This window comes from Coturnix japonica, chromosome 8 (assembly GCF_054131305.1).
Source record: "Coturnix japonica strain WE chromosome 8, WE-NBRP24, whole genome shotgun sequence".
In the NCBI taxonomy this organism is placed as follows: domain Eukaryota; kingdom Metazoa; phylum Chordata; class Aves; order Galliformes; family Phasianidae; genus Coturnix; species Coturnix japonica.
In genome coordinates, this window is record NC_140670.1 from 14,671,381 (window position 1) to 14,686,682 (window position 15,302).

The 15,302-nt window shown below is 46.6% G+C and overlaps 2 protein-coding genes across 6 annotated transcripts in view; one reads left to right on the forward strand and one right to left on the reverse strand.

The window, feature by feature from the left end:
• ADK (adenosine kinase) overlaps nt 1–2,436 on the reverse strand; it is a 253,442-nt gene extending 251,006 nt beyond the window's left edge. For 2 of the 3 annotated variants that reach the window (XR_014948602.1, XR_014948603.1), the window contains exon 1: nt 619–2,436. Coding sequence is in view for 1 of the 3 variants with exons in the window: in XM_015866530.3 (XP_015722016.3) it covers nt 619–674 (56 nt within the window). In the remaining 2 variants the exon portion in view is untranslated. The remainder of the gene's footprint in view (nt 1–618) is intronic. The other variant, XM_015866530.3, reaches the window with a different exon arrangement.
• AP3M1 (adaptor related protein complex 3 subunit mu 1) lies at nt 1,029–14,719 on the forward strand. 3 transcript variants are annotated; one of them, XM_085554290.1, is made up of 9 exons: nt 1,029–1,092; nt 6,927–7,202; nt 7,879–8,050; nt 9,098–9,235; nt 10,423–10,508; nt 10,811–10,944; nt 11,616–11,823; nt 12,377–12,521; nt 13,692–14,719. In XM_085554290.1, the coding sequence occupies exons 2-9, from the start codon at nt 6,930–6,932 to the stop codon at nt 13,790–13,792; spliced, it is 1,257 nt and encodes a 418-aa protein (XP_085410416.1). In that variant the 5' UTR covers nt 1,029–1,092; nt 6,927–6,929; the 3' UTR covers nt 13,793–14,719. The 3 variants fall into 3 exon arrangements, with proteins under 3 accessions (XP_085410416.1, XP_085410418.1, XP_085410417.1); XM_085554292.1 differs by lacking the exon at nt 1,029–1,092 and adding an exon at nt 3,891–4,030; XM_085554291.1 differs by lacking the exon at nt 1,029–1,092 and adding an exon at nt 6,105–6,474.
• Nucleotides 14,720–15,302: the final 583 nt, after the last annotated feature.

Genomic DNA, 15,302 nt, shown 5'->3' on the forward strand with positions numbered 1-15,302 from the left:
GTATCAGACAATTCTATTCGCGTCCCGATAATCCCGGGAAAACGGACCCGGAATGGCACCAACAAAGCCCCGCTGCTGCGCTCTGACCACACTCCCTCACCGAGAACCCTTTCATTTCTCTGCTACGACATTAAAACCCAACGGGTCGCTTCTGTCCGAGAGGTTCGCTCGGTGCAATCACGGAGCACTGCTGCCCGTGAGCAACAACAGCGGGCGGCACCGACACCTCGTCCTTCACTATTTCAAATGGAATTCTTTCACAGGACATCGACGTCCCGACAAAACCCGGTGTGTGCGCGGTACAGCCGGACAGATGGAGCCCACAAGGAGACGAGCCGCGGCCGCACCGCACCCCAACCCCGCGCTCCTCGTTGTCCGGCACAGCCGCACCGCCCGGCCCGGGAACGGAGCGCGGCGGAGAGCAGCGAGGGGACACGGAGAGCAGCGAGGGGACCGGGAGAGCAGCAAGAGGACCCGGAGAGCAGCGAGGGGACCCGGCGATCCGCGGCACAGCGCAGCCCGCTACACGTGTCCGGCCGGGCCCTTCGCTCGGCACGTGTGCGCTCCCCGGCTGCAGCCCAGCGCGGCTCGGCGCAGCCCGTCCCCGCGGCGCGTTACCTCAGCTGCTTCGGCTCCAGCTTCAGCTTCTTGGCTTGCGGCTCCCCCGCTGCCATCTTCGCGCTGGGCTCCGTTCCGTTCGGCTCCGTTCGGCTCGGCCCGCCTCGCTTCGCTTCGCGCGGCTCCGCCACCGGGAGGCGTGGAGCGGCCGGCCCCGAGGGCGCCTGACGGGACCGCGCCGCCCCCGCCCGGCCCTGTCCCGGGGCGACGCCGCCCCTCCCGCCCGCGTCCTCCGAGCGCCCGCGAGCGGCCCCCGTTCCCCGCCCGCCCGCCCTCGAGGCCGGGAGCTGCCGGCGGGAGCGGCAGGAAGGCCGTGCGGTGCCGCCGCCGTGTGCCCGTTATTCGCCGCTCGGCGCAGGCAGCGCCCCGGCCGCCCGTATCTCCGCCGGGGGGCGGCCCCGCGCGCCGCCGGGCCTCGCCGCCATCTTGGCCGCTGCCCCGGGAGCGGGACGCGCCGCGTCGGGGGAGGTACCGGTACGTGGGGACGGGCCGGCAGCGGGAGCGGGGCGAGCGGGGCCGGGACGGCGGATCCTTGCGGCTCCTCGCGGCCGGGGGAGCCGCTGTGCCCGCTCCGCACGGAGCTGGGCGGTGACACGGGTTGGGCGAGGGCCTGAGCTCCGTCCGCGCGGGCAGAGGGAGCGGCCCGCTGTGCAGGGCGGGAGGACGGCGGCGTGTGAGGGAGCTCGGTCCGATTCCTGTCCCTTCTTTTTGAGGAACGCCTCCATCGTCGGGCGCTCTGCACATTGCCACTGTGTGTGTGTCCGACAGCCGGGTGCGGGCTGCGGCTGCTTTGGGTTTGTTTCAGCGCTGATCTGAAGCGTCTTGTCGTGCTGAGTGCCCAGCACGTTCTGGTCCGAGCGTCGTTAATCGTGGCTGCTGTACAAACAGCCGGGGGAAAAAAAATCACGCTTGAAAAATCGTCTTTATTGAAGGCAGAGTGCAGTATGGGAGAGGGAGAGCCGCCGGGCAAGGAAAGCACAGGGCGGCTGCATTACTCGTGCAGGAGGTGAGGTGGTAGAAGCTGTCTGCTGCTAAAGAACTGACACATCACCAAGAACTGTGTGATCGCCTGGGAGCGATTCAGCCAGCAGCTGCCAGCACGTTCAAATAGTACATAGCTTCCTGTGTTAGAACAAAAGAGAAATATCAAATGCACAAAACTGTGCCTGAATGGCGTATCCCTGTAACTGGATGGGATTGGAGCTCTCATACATTGCGGGCCATCGAACTCAAAAAACAAAAGCCAACAAACCAACAAAAAAAACCAAACAAACATCTCTGGGAGAAAATGGGACAAAAGGGGCCGCTCCTGCCCTTGTCACGGTGCTGAAAATCCTTCACAGACAGCACATCAAACACAGACACCCCTCCACATCCTGCAGCGCTGATTTGCTGTCCTTCTCCAGAAACGATGTTTCCTATTGTGCAAAGCAGTTACATACCAGCTCATTCCCAGTTACTCTTTCAAACAAAGCTCTCCTTGCAAACACTAATGCATTGGGTGATCTTAAATAGAAACCTCGCCAAGGGAATTTCTGAAAGAGAATTTTCTTGGGGCTGAAAGATCTGAACAGCGATGACGAGCAGCAGCTTGTCATGGTGAGAGGAAACCAAGTTAAATCTCTTTGCACCGTAGAGTTCCTTCCTCTTATTTACTTTCAGCTGACTTAGTTCTTCCAGAACTAAAGAGCGTGGCTCTGGTTCCTCCTCACAGCAGACAGTGGTGCTGTGCCTTCTTTCTGCACTTTGTGTTCTGAATCGGTTGTGGCAGAGCACACGTGTTAACAAGAGCCATCGTTTACTTGCAGCGGGATACAGCACAACCTGTGGGCTCTCATCTATGTCCCAGCAGTGCACGGTGCTGTGTGTGTCCTTCATTGAATATCAGTTGTCTCTTAACATGGAGCCTAGGAGAGGAGCGCTAGGAAGCAGTGGATAGAGCTACAGGAAGCTGGGGAGCGAGGCAGAAAACATCCTAAGGTCTGTTGATCTTAGCTGAACTCCTGTTGGCCTTACCCTGTCAGTGCAGTCGTTTCTATCTCTTAGTTTCTCTTTCAGAAAGTGAAGTTTTAAAATGACCCATTAGTTGCCATAAATCCACTGATTTGCTTGTAAATTGTATTGGAAATGCTCAGCTTCCATGTGAAAAACATCATTTTAGCAATTCATTTCTATTTATTATTTTTTTCCCAAGCAATTCTATTGGATTTTGGCTTTTACAGTGAAACTTTCCATTCTTACATATCCCAAAGGGAACTGCAGTTACTCAGTATCGAATATTGTTTGATTATTCAGTATCTAAAATTGTTTTGTTGGCAAGAGATGGAGCAATCTTGGCAGCTCTTAGATGACTTATACTAAACTGAACCAGAGGCACCATGCAAATATTGGGTAGGAAAGCTGATCAGTCTGCAGATGAAATGCCACACAAATTACTTTGTAGGCTGGGATTTTATCTGTGTAACCACAGAGGAAGCTGGATGGCTGTAATGGGCACCAGACACTGATCCAGGACAACTTCAGAGCGTTCTCAGAGCACCACTTCCTTTCACAAACTGTTCTGGAAAGTTACTAACAATGTTTTAAATGAAAGTGAAGATAAATGTGTGTGTACACCAAAAAAATGGGGAAGTGAAGCATTTAGTCTTTAATAGGGCTGGTCTTGCTTACAGGATATACATCAGAGTGGTTGTTACACAGACACCAGCACTTGATGTTGGTAGTTACGGTTGGTTTGGCTCTGGGAGCTCTGCCTGATCACAAATAGACAGGGCAGTTCCTAAGAAGGGCTGTGAACGCATTTTTTCCTCTAATGTAGGGATGCTTTAAGCTGTGGCCATCTTATAAATGAGAAAGATTAACAACAACTTCTGCAGCAGCAGTAAGATACATTAATGATGATAGGAGCCTTCCTAAAAACCCTGAGATGACATGTTATGGGGAGATCTGAGACTCACGACTGCTCACATTGTACCAGGATTAGTCCAGCAAGCTGTGCGTTCAGATCTGTCACCCTTACTGTATTGAAAACATCACTGAAGTGTTTGATGGGACTTCATTTGTTTGCTATCTTAAGAGCCAGTGAAGCAATGAGTGTTGTCCACTCGTGGCACATCCTGGACTGGGAAAAGCTATTGGAGCTACCCACAGAGCAGTTAGGACAAAAATATCAACTTCAGAATAGAAATAGACCTGCCGACCTGAGCTCATTTGTTTCTCCACGTTGCTCTCAGCATTTGATCACTTTCCATCCTTTTAATGGCTTGTCACTAGAAGTCTGTCTCCACTGACGTGTGGATGCTGAGCCAGCCCAATGCCACTGACCCTGCGGCCTTGAGAGCAGCCCAGCCAGGTGCACTGCTCACATCCCACGTGGAGCCCTGTGCTGAACCCTTTGAAGGGCATCGCAGAGGTCAGTGATAAATTCCTCACTCCTGGTTTTCAGAGCTTTGATGGTAGCTCAGCTGAGTGTTAGGGAAAAGCAGCTGGCAGCATTTAGAGTGTTTAATTGTAGCTAAGGACGTGCACGTGCAGTCAGCATTTCTCCCATGACCACAGTCTCACCAGTGAGCTCTGCTTTTGTTTTGTGAGCCCAGATGTTTCTCAGCCGAAAGAAAGAGGGGGAAAAAAAGTGAAATAGCAAAATCCAAATTTGCTATTGCTATCCGGATTCCAGATCCAGGGATGGAAATAGCATATTTGAAGATGCCCAAGTTAAAATATTTAGCTATTCTTTGAGGACTTGGGGAGTTTTGCGGGAGTGGAAATGACCGTTCAGAGCCACGTGGGATTTTGTATGTCAGAGCTCGTAACAAGGATGGGAAGCTGACAAGAGCAAACCAGGGATTTTTCACCTTTTTTCCTTTGCAAATCTAAAATTCTGATGAGATAGAAGAAAAAAGAGAAGCAATGAGAAATCCTCTTTGTCTGTGTGTCTGAAATGAAGCCTGGCACACAAAAATAGATTCGCTGGGAAATGTTTGGTACTGGGAGCACTGTAAGGAGTTCCTGTTACATATTAGCTCCCTTAAGATATCTGAGTAGTAACACCACATCTGAGACATCCAGCATCAGCTCTGCCTTTATCTGGCCGGTTCTTATTCAGATACTGCTAAAACCTGCAAAGGGGGAAAGAATTACGTGAGGGGAACGAAGGGAAGTTCTGCTAGAAGCAAAATAACTGTGTGTCATGTGAAATACTGCAAAAACAGCTGAAGACGGGGAACGCAGCTTGGTGGGACTTGACTGCTCAGCTTGCTGTTCTCATTCACCATAGGGCCGTGCAGACTTTGGAACACAGTTGGCACATGAGTAGTTAGAGGCAGGGGTCCAGCACTGCCACTCCTTGTAGCTCTGCAGGCCCTCTCTCAACTACATATAATATCATGGTCTAGTGTCATAGGTGGAATGCATTGCAAAAGCTGTGGCCTTGCTAACAGAGGCTGGCTGCAGGACCAGCATGGTGCAACGTGGCTGTACATAGGTCACCAGTATGTTGGCATGCTGCACAGCTGTTCTAGCTCAAACTACAGAGTCACAAATGCAGCAGTTTATGATCAGTAGAACTGGTATGAAGCTGTACAGCAGGACCATTGCTAGGGCTTAGAACCACTGTGTAATGCAGTTCTGATAGACTGTCAGTATCGGGTGCTGCTGCCATCACCCAGCACGGCTCCTCTGCTGTGGGCCTGGGCAAGCCAGTCCTGCATGTGCTGGAATTGCTCTACACAGCTTAGCATACAGTGCCTGGGAGTTTGGGCCTGGAGCTGTTAACAGCAGTGCTATTGTATCCACATTAAAATGTACAGAGAACTATTCTAAACTTTATAGCTGATCATATGTTTGGGCTGCTTTGGCATGGAACAATACTGACATTCAGTGGCTGATTACATTCAGTGCTGCTGTATGGCTGTCCAGGAGATTTTGGAGGGTTTTAACTAATGAATGTTAATTCAGCACTGGCTAAATTCAGAACATGTTTAGTTAAACTGGATTAAATCGACTGTGCTGAGGTTCCTTAATAGGAATGCTGTTCTCATAGCTTTAAAACAGTCTGATTTTTATTATTATTTTTTAAACTAACTCAGGGATTGATTTGGTTCAGAGACAGGTATTGTAGTAGCGTGCTGTAACGTGATGGGAAGTGTAGCAATAACAGCAGAGCAGCAAGGTCCTGGGCTACGGCAAGTGAGGACTTGCTCAAATGCAACAGCTGCAGGCACAGAAACAAAGGAAAGAATCTACTTACCTTCAGATGGCCTCAGGTATGCAGAGATCTCCTGAGAGATCCCCTTGCCTCCACTGCCAACCCTAAGGGAGCTCTGGGTCAATCCCTGCTCCACCCCTTCTGATCACTCAGGTACATTGCGTGCACCTGAGCTGTGCTGGGCTGGCCCTGCCTTCCCACCAGTGAATCAATGGAGAAAAGAGTCAATTCACGTGATTTGAATCAGCAACCGACTTCACTGACTGTCTCACCAAGTGCTGAGAAATGCACTGTTTAGAAAAAGACTCATAAGCTTCTTTTCCCATGAATGAAGTGAAGGATCAGAGGCTGGGGTGTATTATTGGTAAACCTGGAAACATCCAAGAAAACAAATGACCTTCAGTAAGTGCAGCTGATAGTCCCCTTGTTTCATGAGTGGGTTGGTTTTCAGATGTGAAGCTATTTTAGAAGTTTTTCTTCCATGTGTATGGAGCACATCTGAGGCAGTTCTGTGAGGTGCAGTGAACATCTGGTTTTGTGTTGTTCAAAGAATTCCAGTCCTTTATCCAAGTGCGGCTCTGCATGGATCATCAGCAAAAGACTGAGCAGCTAGCAAGGAAAAAACTCTTCTCTTGTTCAACAGCTGAAAGGTAATGAGGTTTCTCCATAAGGTGCCACAGTGCTCAATTACACATGTAAATGTTAAGCAAAATCCTCTGCTACAAGAAAAAGTAGGAGACTTGATCCTGCAGATATCCTGACACACTGCGCTGGCTCAGGAGAGTCAGCCTTTCTTTAAGAAACACATTGCAAGTGCCAAATAGAGGTGGAAGCAGAAAGCAAGGCTACTGGCTTCTTGCTTACATTGTGATACATCTGAAGCATCTGAAGCCACCATCAGCTGTTTGGTGGCAGAGCCTTCCTTTAAATACAGAAAATGTAAATTAAAAAAAAAGAGCAGCTAAGCAGTATCTTTTCCTTAAACTCACAGTGCGCATTAGCAAACAATAGCCATAATAAGGAAGGGAATGTGGGAGAAGATGAAATGTCAATTGTCCTGTCCTATTGTTTGTTTTAACTTCTTCAAATGTGTTTCCAACAGAAAATGATCCACAGCCTGTTTCTTATAAACTGTTCTGGTGATATATTCTTGGAGAAGCACTGGAAGAGCGTTGTGAGCCAGTCTGTGTGCGATTATTTCTTCGAAGCTCAGGAGAAAGCAATCGATGTCGAGAATGTGCCTCCTGTCATCTCCACACCACATCACTACCTCATCAGCATCTACCGGGATAAAATCTTCTTTGTGTCTGTCATACAGACAGAAGTGCCACCACTCTTTGTGATTGAATTCCTGCACCGAGTAGCAGATACTTTTCAGGTCTGTTGCCGTTTAGTAATATTAAAACTGAAATAATTACAAAGGAATTTTGGTATAAACTTCTTCTGTAGAAAGGCAATAAATCATCCTGTCCATAGCAGTTTAAATGCTGGTTTGTTACAGTACAAAAGAAAAGGAGGATTATTTTGTGTCTTGGTTTGACTCACAGACAGCAGCACATGAGCACTAAAACCCAAATTCCAGCTTGTTGGTTTTTTTTTCTGTAAGCTTTGATTACTTTCCAGTTATGTGGATAAACTACAATGATCATGCGGGCATGGAGAAGTCAGTAGGAGCAACGAGATGTGACTTGGGGGTCAGTTTGCAGCCTGATAGACAAAATGCTGTAAACAAAGGAACCTCTGGTGGAGATTGAGCACTGCTGAAAGACAGCTCCTATATTCTGCAGCGGTGTTCTAACCAAAGACATGTTTCTTGTTCACAAGTGGAAGAACCCTTGGGATATGTATACAAAGAAAACCAGCTTATGTGAATTTCACTGTCAGCTCTAGATGCTAAATGTGACCTTAATGCATGATGCAGTTAAAGAATAGAAGTAGCAGGTCAGTTTAGGCACTAAAGTTCCTTGAGATACTAGAGAGTAAGCGAAAAGAAAATTACAAAGCATTTTAACAAGAATAAAAATCTTTCCCCTTTTAATCTCTGATTTGTTCAGGATTACTTTGGCGAATGTTCTGAGACTGCGATTAAGGACAATGTAGTTATTGTGTACGAACTGCTGGAAGAAATGTTAGACAACGGCTTCCCACTGGCAACAGAATCCAACATACTGAAGGAGCTGATTAAGCCCCCCACAATTCTGCGTTCTGTTGTCAACTCCATCACAGGTACGAAACTAAATAATTTTCAGAGGTAACTGCTTAAAAACAAAGCCCCATCACACCTCACAGCTACAAAATATTGTTGTATCGGCATGAATCTGGAAGGTGAGGCCACGGTCATTTGAGCTTGGTTAAATAAAAGCAATTCCTTTATCTGCCATTTATGTACGGCCCCTTTGGTATCCCCAGGGTGGCACTGCCTGATCCAGCCCCAGCTGCTGGAGTCCCTCAGCAACAGCCATTCCCAGCTGGGACAGCACATAGTGGAGACAGGTGCTCTGGGAGAGGCACGGAGCTATCCCAAGCCTTGAATAACTGAGAGGCACTGGAGAAGGTTTTGTACTATAAGAAATTCCTCTACAGAGCTGTTTAGTAGATATCTAATAAATCTTTGGTGCCTGGGGACAGACAGCACGAAGAGAAGCAAATAGCCTGTCCTCAGCCTCCCCCTGCCACCATCGGCATCCGTCAAGCTCAGTGCTGCTTTCAGGCTGTTGTAAACGCAGACATCTCACACTGACAGAACCACGTGCCTATCAGCTGAGCTGGTGGAATCTGCTGGGCTGGCAGGTGGGTGCAGAGGAGGTGAGCCACGGAGTGTCACCCTGGGTGAGAGACACGTGAGATGGTTGGCTGTATGTTGTGCTAGAGACAGGCAGAAGGTGAACTGTGAGGTCTTACCAGAGCTCTTCCCATCAACTAGGTCCCAATGGCAGCCTGCTAGCACTGCAGGAAGATGAGGGAAATGTGCTGTGATATCTTCAGCTGCAGCAGTGAAATCCTTTGGGGGATCTAGGCCCACATCTCCTCCTACTTAAACGTGCAGCTGACTAGAGCCTGGTATTTTGCTGTGCAAAGTATAAAATCTGAAAGCTGTAATAAGTCTGGATACATCCTTAAAGTTCATTCATGTCACCTAACAAATGAAATTTTAGTGGTTCAGATTTGGTTTGCAGTTCTAGGGGTCAGATCCTGTTTTGTTTCTTGATTGCAGCTGTTACAACATTCCTCTTGTAATTAATGACTGATGTTGAGTTCCTTTCCATTCTTAAGGCAGCAGTAATGTGGGTGACACCCTTCCCACCGGACAGCTGTCCAACATTCCTTGGCGCAGAGCGGGGGTAAAATACACAAACAACGAAGCCTACTTTGATGTCATTGAAGAAATAGATGCAATTATAGACAAATCAGGTAAGATGCCTTGCAAACTCCATTTTGGTTTTTGTTTGTTAAATGTGTTCACAGTTAGACACCGATTTTAGAGAGAAGACAGTGCAGCTGTTTGTTTGCATCTGTGTTTTTTACGCACGAATCTGTGACTAAAGTAGAAACACACAACCAAGTTAAAATAACATGCCCAAATATATCCTTCAGTTCATGGCAATATGCTCTAAGATGCTCACAGAGCACACTGTACGTCTGCCATAAATATTCTGTAATTAGCTCTAGTTGCATATTGATTCTTTCTAGACATACAAATGTTCCAAGCCCAATCAGCCCAATCTCTAAACTTCCTGCTGAGGCTCCGCTGCTGTAGTCATAGCCACTTTTTTCTGCTGTAATCCCTCAGGGTTTTTTTTTTCCTAACTAGGACTAAGAAGTAGGCATGGTGGCTCTCCAGGAATAAGGACATGATCCTGTTCGATAAGGGTTTGATTAATTGTTTCATCCAAAACAGGATCCCTTCTTTTCAGTTATTAACCCCCAGTTTCTCCCCCCTCTTGACTAGATGAGCCATAATTTTACTTACCTTCTAAAAGAACCTCTGCTTGTAGGTCTAAGTAGTCCAGAGGCCTGCTTATGACTCTTTGTCCATATAAGGCATTTAAGGAAGCTATTTTTTTCTAGGTAAGGCACTCAGTAGTTTCATTTTGATGTTTTCTTTTGGCCATAGGTCTACTTAACATCATGACAGACACGTACTCCCATTGTGAAGGAGGCCATACTTGTGAAAGCCAAGGATGGTGACATCCTGTGCTTTATCGTACTTAGATATTTGTTGTTTTGATGTGCATCAACTTCCCTGCCCCGCTGTACAACTTGTCAGAGGGCTGTAGACAGGGGTGGAAGAAAGCAAGATTCAGAGCTTGCATATTCTGAAATTCTTATCTGCACATTGCTCACAAGCACATGCAGGACGAGTTCTGCCTAACAGCTTGCACCGGTGTCCTTCTCTGATCTGGGACACGCTGTTTGCTCTGGGTCTTGTATTTTAGCAAGTTGCCCAGACCACAGGTAACTGGAATGACCTTTCTTGTCTGTGCTGGCATCGTCCTGAGTGTTGTGGAAACACCACCTGTGCCCTATGGCTGCACTTCACGGTTGTTAGGCCCTTGATAGAACATTAAGTGTGCTGTCTTTCTTTTTTCCTCCCACAGGTTCCACAGTCTTTGCAGAGATCCAAGGTGTTATTGATTCGTGTATTAAGCTCTCAGGAATGCCAGATCTTTCTCTTTCTTTCATGGTAAATTCTATACTATATTACTATAGTACTATATTTGGTAGTTTTAATTGCTTGGGGTATATTTTCTTTCAAGAACAGAGTTGGTGTAAGAGCATGACAACTACTTCATCCGTTTCACAGGCAAAATGACATATTAAGCTGTGCATTATAGTTTAAAAGTTGCTGCAGCATTCACTAGCAGAACAGCGTTTGTGCATGGAAACACGCTTAGGAGAAGTGCTGCAGTAATGGTAGTGTGCAGAAGCTCATTCAAACCCTGCTGCTTTATGACATTCTGCTCATCCTTTTGCCTCTGCTTACAGAACCCACGGCTGCTGGACGATGTCAGCTTCCATCCGTGCATCCGATTCAAACGCTGGGAGTCTGAACGAGTCCTTTCGTTTATTCCTCCAGATGGGAATTTCAGACTGATCTCCTACCGTGTCAGTTCACAGAAGTAAGTTTTGGTTTCCATGTGGTCGCTCTGTAGATACACAGTCTAATGCTTTGCATCTGAGTAGCTGCAGATTTCTCCTTGCTAAGAGGGCAGTTTACACTGTTACCAAAATCTTGTTCCCGGGTTTTGGCTGATCTGGAGCCTTGTAGGCCCTGCAGGAAGAAAGCCGTGTTTCAGCTGAACTCAGCACTCAGTTCAGCGGGATAAACCACATGTGGTAGGAACTCAGGGCTACTCTTTCCTGCTAATCGGTGTTGCTGCTCGTTGCCTGATGGGTAAGATTCTGTATAGAGGTCTCTGCTATTCATTAGCTTTTTTAAGCAGACAAGCATAGAATGCAAGTGCCTGCAAACTGAGTCTGATTTGACTGGTACCTGTTGTGAGAATTGGCTGAGTGAGATTATGTAAGAAATACTAATAATTAAAAAAAAGGAAGGATGGAGATTAAGAGAAGCAATTCAGAAGAAAATCTTCCCTCCATTCTCAACTCATAAAAACGGCTTCAGCAGTGATTGATGTTGAAGAGCTGGAAATCACTTTTCACTTTTGAAAGTAACTGGTTCTAAATGGAAAACCTGGCAAAAACGTAGGAAGCATTTATGAGAAAATTGTTTGTTTGCCCTGGCAAAGAAGCAAACAGGATGTATTCAGCTGCTGTCTTCTCTTTGCAGCTTGGTGGCAATTCCTGTATATGTGAAGCATTTGATCAGTTTTAAGGAGAACAGTTCTTCGGGCAGATTTGATGTTACCATTGGACCAAAACAGAACATGGGGAAAACGGTAGAGGGGGTTGTCATGACAGTCCACATGCCAAAAGCTGTACTTAATATGAACCTCACTGCGACACAAGGCAGCTACACATTTGATCCAGTTACTAAGGTAAGTCTTAAGGTTTTACTTACACATTTATCTTATTAGTCATAAGAGCAAGTCCCGCCTAATGCATAATGCTGGAACATTGTTCCACACATGGCAAAAACTTTCCTTCCAACACATTTAGTAATTCAGATCTCCTTAAAATTCCCTTTTTCAGACTTAGAGATGTACCAGTTGTGATTTCTGGTTATATCTCTCTCTCCTTTGCCTCCCCTTCCCTTCCTCTCTTTTGCCCTTCACTTACAGTTTCCTTAATCTTTTTCTTTCTTACCTGCAACAGCATATTGCTGCTGGTTTCAGATATGGTGCATTCTCCAGTCTGTGCCCTTTACAACACAGCTGGCTGGAATAGAGGCAGCAGATTTGGAAACAAGGAGTCAGAAAAACAGGTGGCAAGAGATCAGAAAAAAAAAAAAATCTTCCCAAAGATCTGCTTTTTTAAGACAACAGGAAGGAAAGAAAAGGACCTGAAACACCATTTGGTTTGTCTTGCCTCCCTGTTGGGGTAAGACTTCCATTTCTTAACGCTCCTGAGGCTTTCTCTCTTTCCTGACAGGTATTAACATGGGATGTTGGCAAAATTACCCCTCAAAAGCTGCCAAATCTGAAGGGCATAGTGAACCTGCAGTCTGGAGCCCCTAAGCCTGAAGAGAATCCAAGTTTAAACATCCAGTTTAAGATACAGCAGCTTGCAATTTCAGGTGAGTAGATGGGTGCTACAGGAAACTGATACTGATGGATAATTAGCAGCAGAATATGGAGTAGGAAACTTAACTGTTTAGCTGGAGGTGATGATGAGCCTTGCTTACAGATTCTCTTACTGGAATAGTGATTTGTTGGCTTTGCTCAAGCAGAACTCCGACATACACAGGGATATAGATTTTTCTTTGCTGACTTGTGTTAAAAGCAAATTTCTCCTTTTAGTGAAGGGACAATGACTGAGCGTGCTGACCTTGACTTGCACCACTAAAGCCTTCTAGTCAAACAGCTCCCATCGATTTCTAATAAATCACACCCTCCTTTTGCCTTCTGGAGCTGGTTATTTTTTTGTCTCCAAAACAATTTGTGACTAAAATCAGAACAAAATCTATATGGTGAAGGCAAAAGTACATTTAAATCAACCACTGGCTCATTCTCCAGCACTTAAATCAAGCAAGTTGCCCAGCTGTCGAATGCTTCTGTGAGCAAGCATTGCAGGATTAGGACCTCACAGAGCAGTTGATTGGAAGGATGACTGAGGCCAGCAGGCAAGAAGTGGTGGTAGCACCAGTATGCAGGTAGGTTGTCGGGCTGTGGTTCTTTTGTTTCCTAGAGTCTTGGAGTTAATAAGGATTAGTCCCTGTGTAAGAACAGTATCCTTTGCTCTGCTCTTAAGTTCACAATCCCCTGGCTTAAAAGCAGCAAAGCAGTGGCTGGATGCCCAAGGCAGTAGGTGTGTGGGAAAGTAGGAGCCACACTGAAACTACTAGCTGGTAGGTAACAAGTAGCTACTGCTGTTCCTTAATTAGTCAAAGAAAGCACTGAAGTTGTTATAATGAAGAGTGAAAACAATTCTCAAATTTGTCCTTTGCTTCATTAACGTTATTAGGAACAAGAGTTCAGGGCACACACGCACTGGAAGGTACAATTGTGTTCAGTAGCTTCTAGGGAGGTGTTGGCTCACTGAGTACAGAAGAGAGTCCTGACCCTCTCAGGGAAGCCCTGCCTAGGCAACAAGAGTGGTACCATCTGCTGTCTCAAACGGCTTGAACTTGTGAAATGGGTAGGAAGAGAACTCGTTTCCCCACATATCCTGATGCACCTCAGCAGTCCCGTCTCTTTGCCTTTCTGGTATTTTGTTTTCACACTCTTTTGTTTTTGTCTTTCACCAGGGCTGAAAGTGAATCGCCTGGACATGTATGGAGAAAAATACAAGCCTTTTAAAGGTGTCAAATACATCACAAAAGCAGGAAAATTTCAAGTCAGGACATGAGAAGATGCTCAACTTCTAAGAGGAAACTCCCCTTTAAAAACGTTCCAAATGACCTGCTTAGTGACTTCTGTTGCTATTAGGTGCCAATTAATTAATAGATACTGATTAGTTTGGGATCAAAGCAATCGTGCACAGCAGCTCTTGAAATGAAAGCGTAGCTTAGTTTTTCCTATTACGGCTTTAAAATGAGGTACCTTTTTTCTAATACACCTTCACTTTTTTTTAACTGACTTGTCGTGCTGGTGAATTGTTTGGTACAGGTGAGCCACAAAACGTCTCAAACACTACACTGCCAAATACCAAAGCCCAGAGGCCAAGCACATTATGAAGGCCAGACAGGCCATTGGGGAAGTGGTGTGGTGGCACATTCTGCTGCTGTAGCTGCCTGCAGAGAAAGCTGGGCCTTTCTCACAGCCAGCTGCCGGTTGGCATTCCACAATGCATCGTGCAGTCCCTTCAGACACAGAGCAGCAACGCAAGGGGCAGGGCAGAGCAAATGTCACTCCTAAGAAAGAGCTTCTAATGAAGACAAAATGTTTTCTTTGCTGTTTACAAGAAATCGCCTTTCTTAAGAAGTGTTTGCCTTAATCAGCTTTCATTTGTGCCATCTGCAGATGAGCTGATAAAAACAACATTCTGCATTAAATGGGGGAGGTGATTGTTGCTTCGGTGATCCACTTTCTTTCCATTTCATCTCACCACTCTCATTTTTTTTAAGAATACAGTTGCAGAGAGTAAGATCTATTTTTTATGTGAAACCTTTGCTTTGGTTGTGATGTTCCACTTTGTTTCGAGTGGATGCCACCGGATTTGTGCCGCGTGTGTATTGGAGTGTAGCTTTTTAGATAGCACAATAGAAGCGTCAAGTATATTTAATGGTTGTGTGCTTTAATGTTGTGAAATAAAGGGAACTCTGCTGCAAATACATTTTGTCTTGTGAAGCGATCACTAACACTCAGCCTCCTAACCTACCTTCAGCTGGTAGATCACCTGCCAGTTGGCCATCAGGCCTACAGTTCTGCTCCATGTTACAGGAACTGGTGTCCTCAAATTAATGTTACTGAAAAATCTTGTCTGCAGATCTGCTATGTCCCGAGGCAGAGTAGTACAGCTGCTCTCTATTACCGGTGCAACAGCAGCAAGGTCTTTCAGAAGAGACACTGTAACTGATGGAGATACAAACAACACATCAAAACCAGCTCCCTCCAGCACCACCACTTACCTTCTGTAAGGACGCAGCGCTCCTGTCTCTGTGAGCCCTTTGATCCACACTCCACAGCACAGCACCAGAAGGCTCTGTTAGCAGAGGGCCCTGAGCACCAAGATGGTGCTCCTCAGAGATGTGGTTTTCATTGTGCTGGCTCCCTCCAAACACAGGAAAGTCAACTCACAGCTTAATAGAAGGTCATTGAGGAGCACACAGTGCCAGCTCTTGCTCTGCCCTTCTGCAGCCATCCAGCTCTGGGAGTGCTGCCAAAGGTGACCATCTCACAGGTTCTCATTGTTCATC

What these genes read in the sequence shown, in the direction of transcription:
- AP3M1 (XM_085554290.1), top strand. Translation starts at nt 6,930, where the DNA reads ATGATCCACAGCCTGTTTCTTATAAACTGTTCTGGTGATATATTCTTG. An exon ending in TGCAATTATAGACAAATCAG is followed by an intron (nt 9,236 to 10,422) that starts GTAAGATGCCTT and finishes TTCCTCCCACAG; the next exon opens with GTTCCACAGTCTTTGCAGAG. An exon ending in TACCGTGTCAGTTCACAGAA is followed by an intron (nt 10,945 to 11,615) that starts GTAAGTTTTGGT and finishes TTCTCTTTGCAG; the next exon opens with CTTGGTGGCAATTCCTGTAT.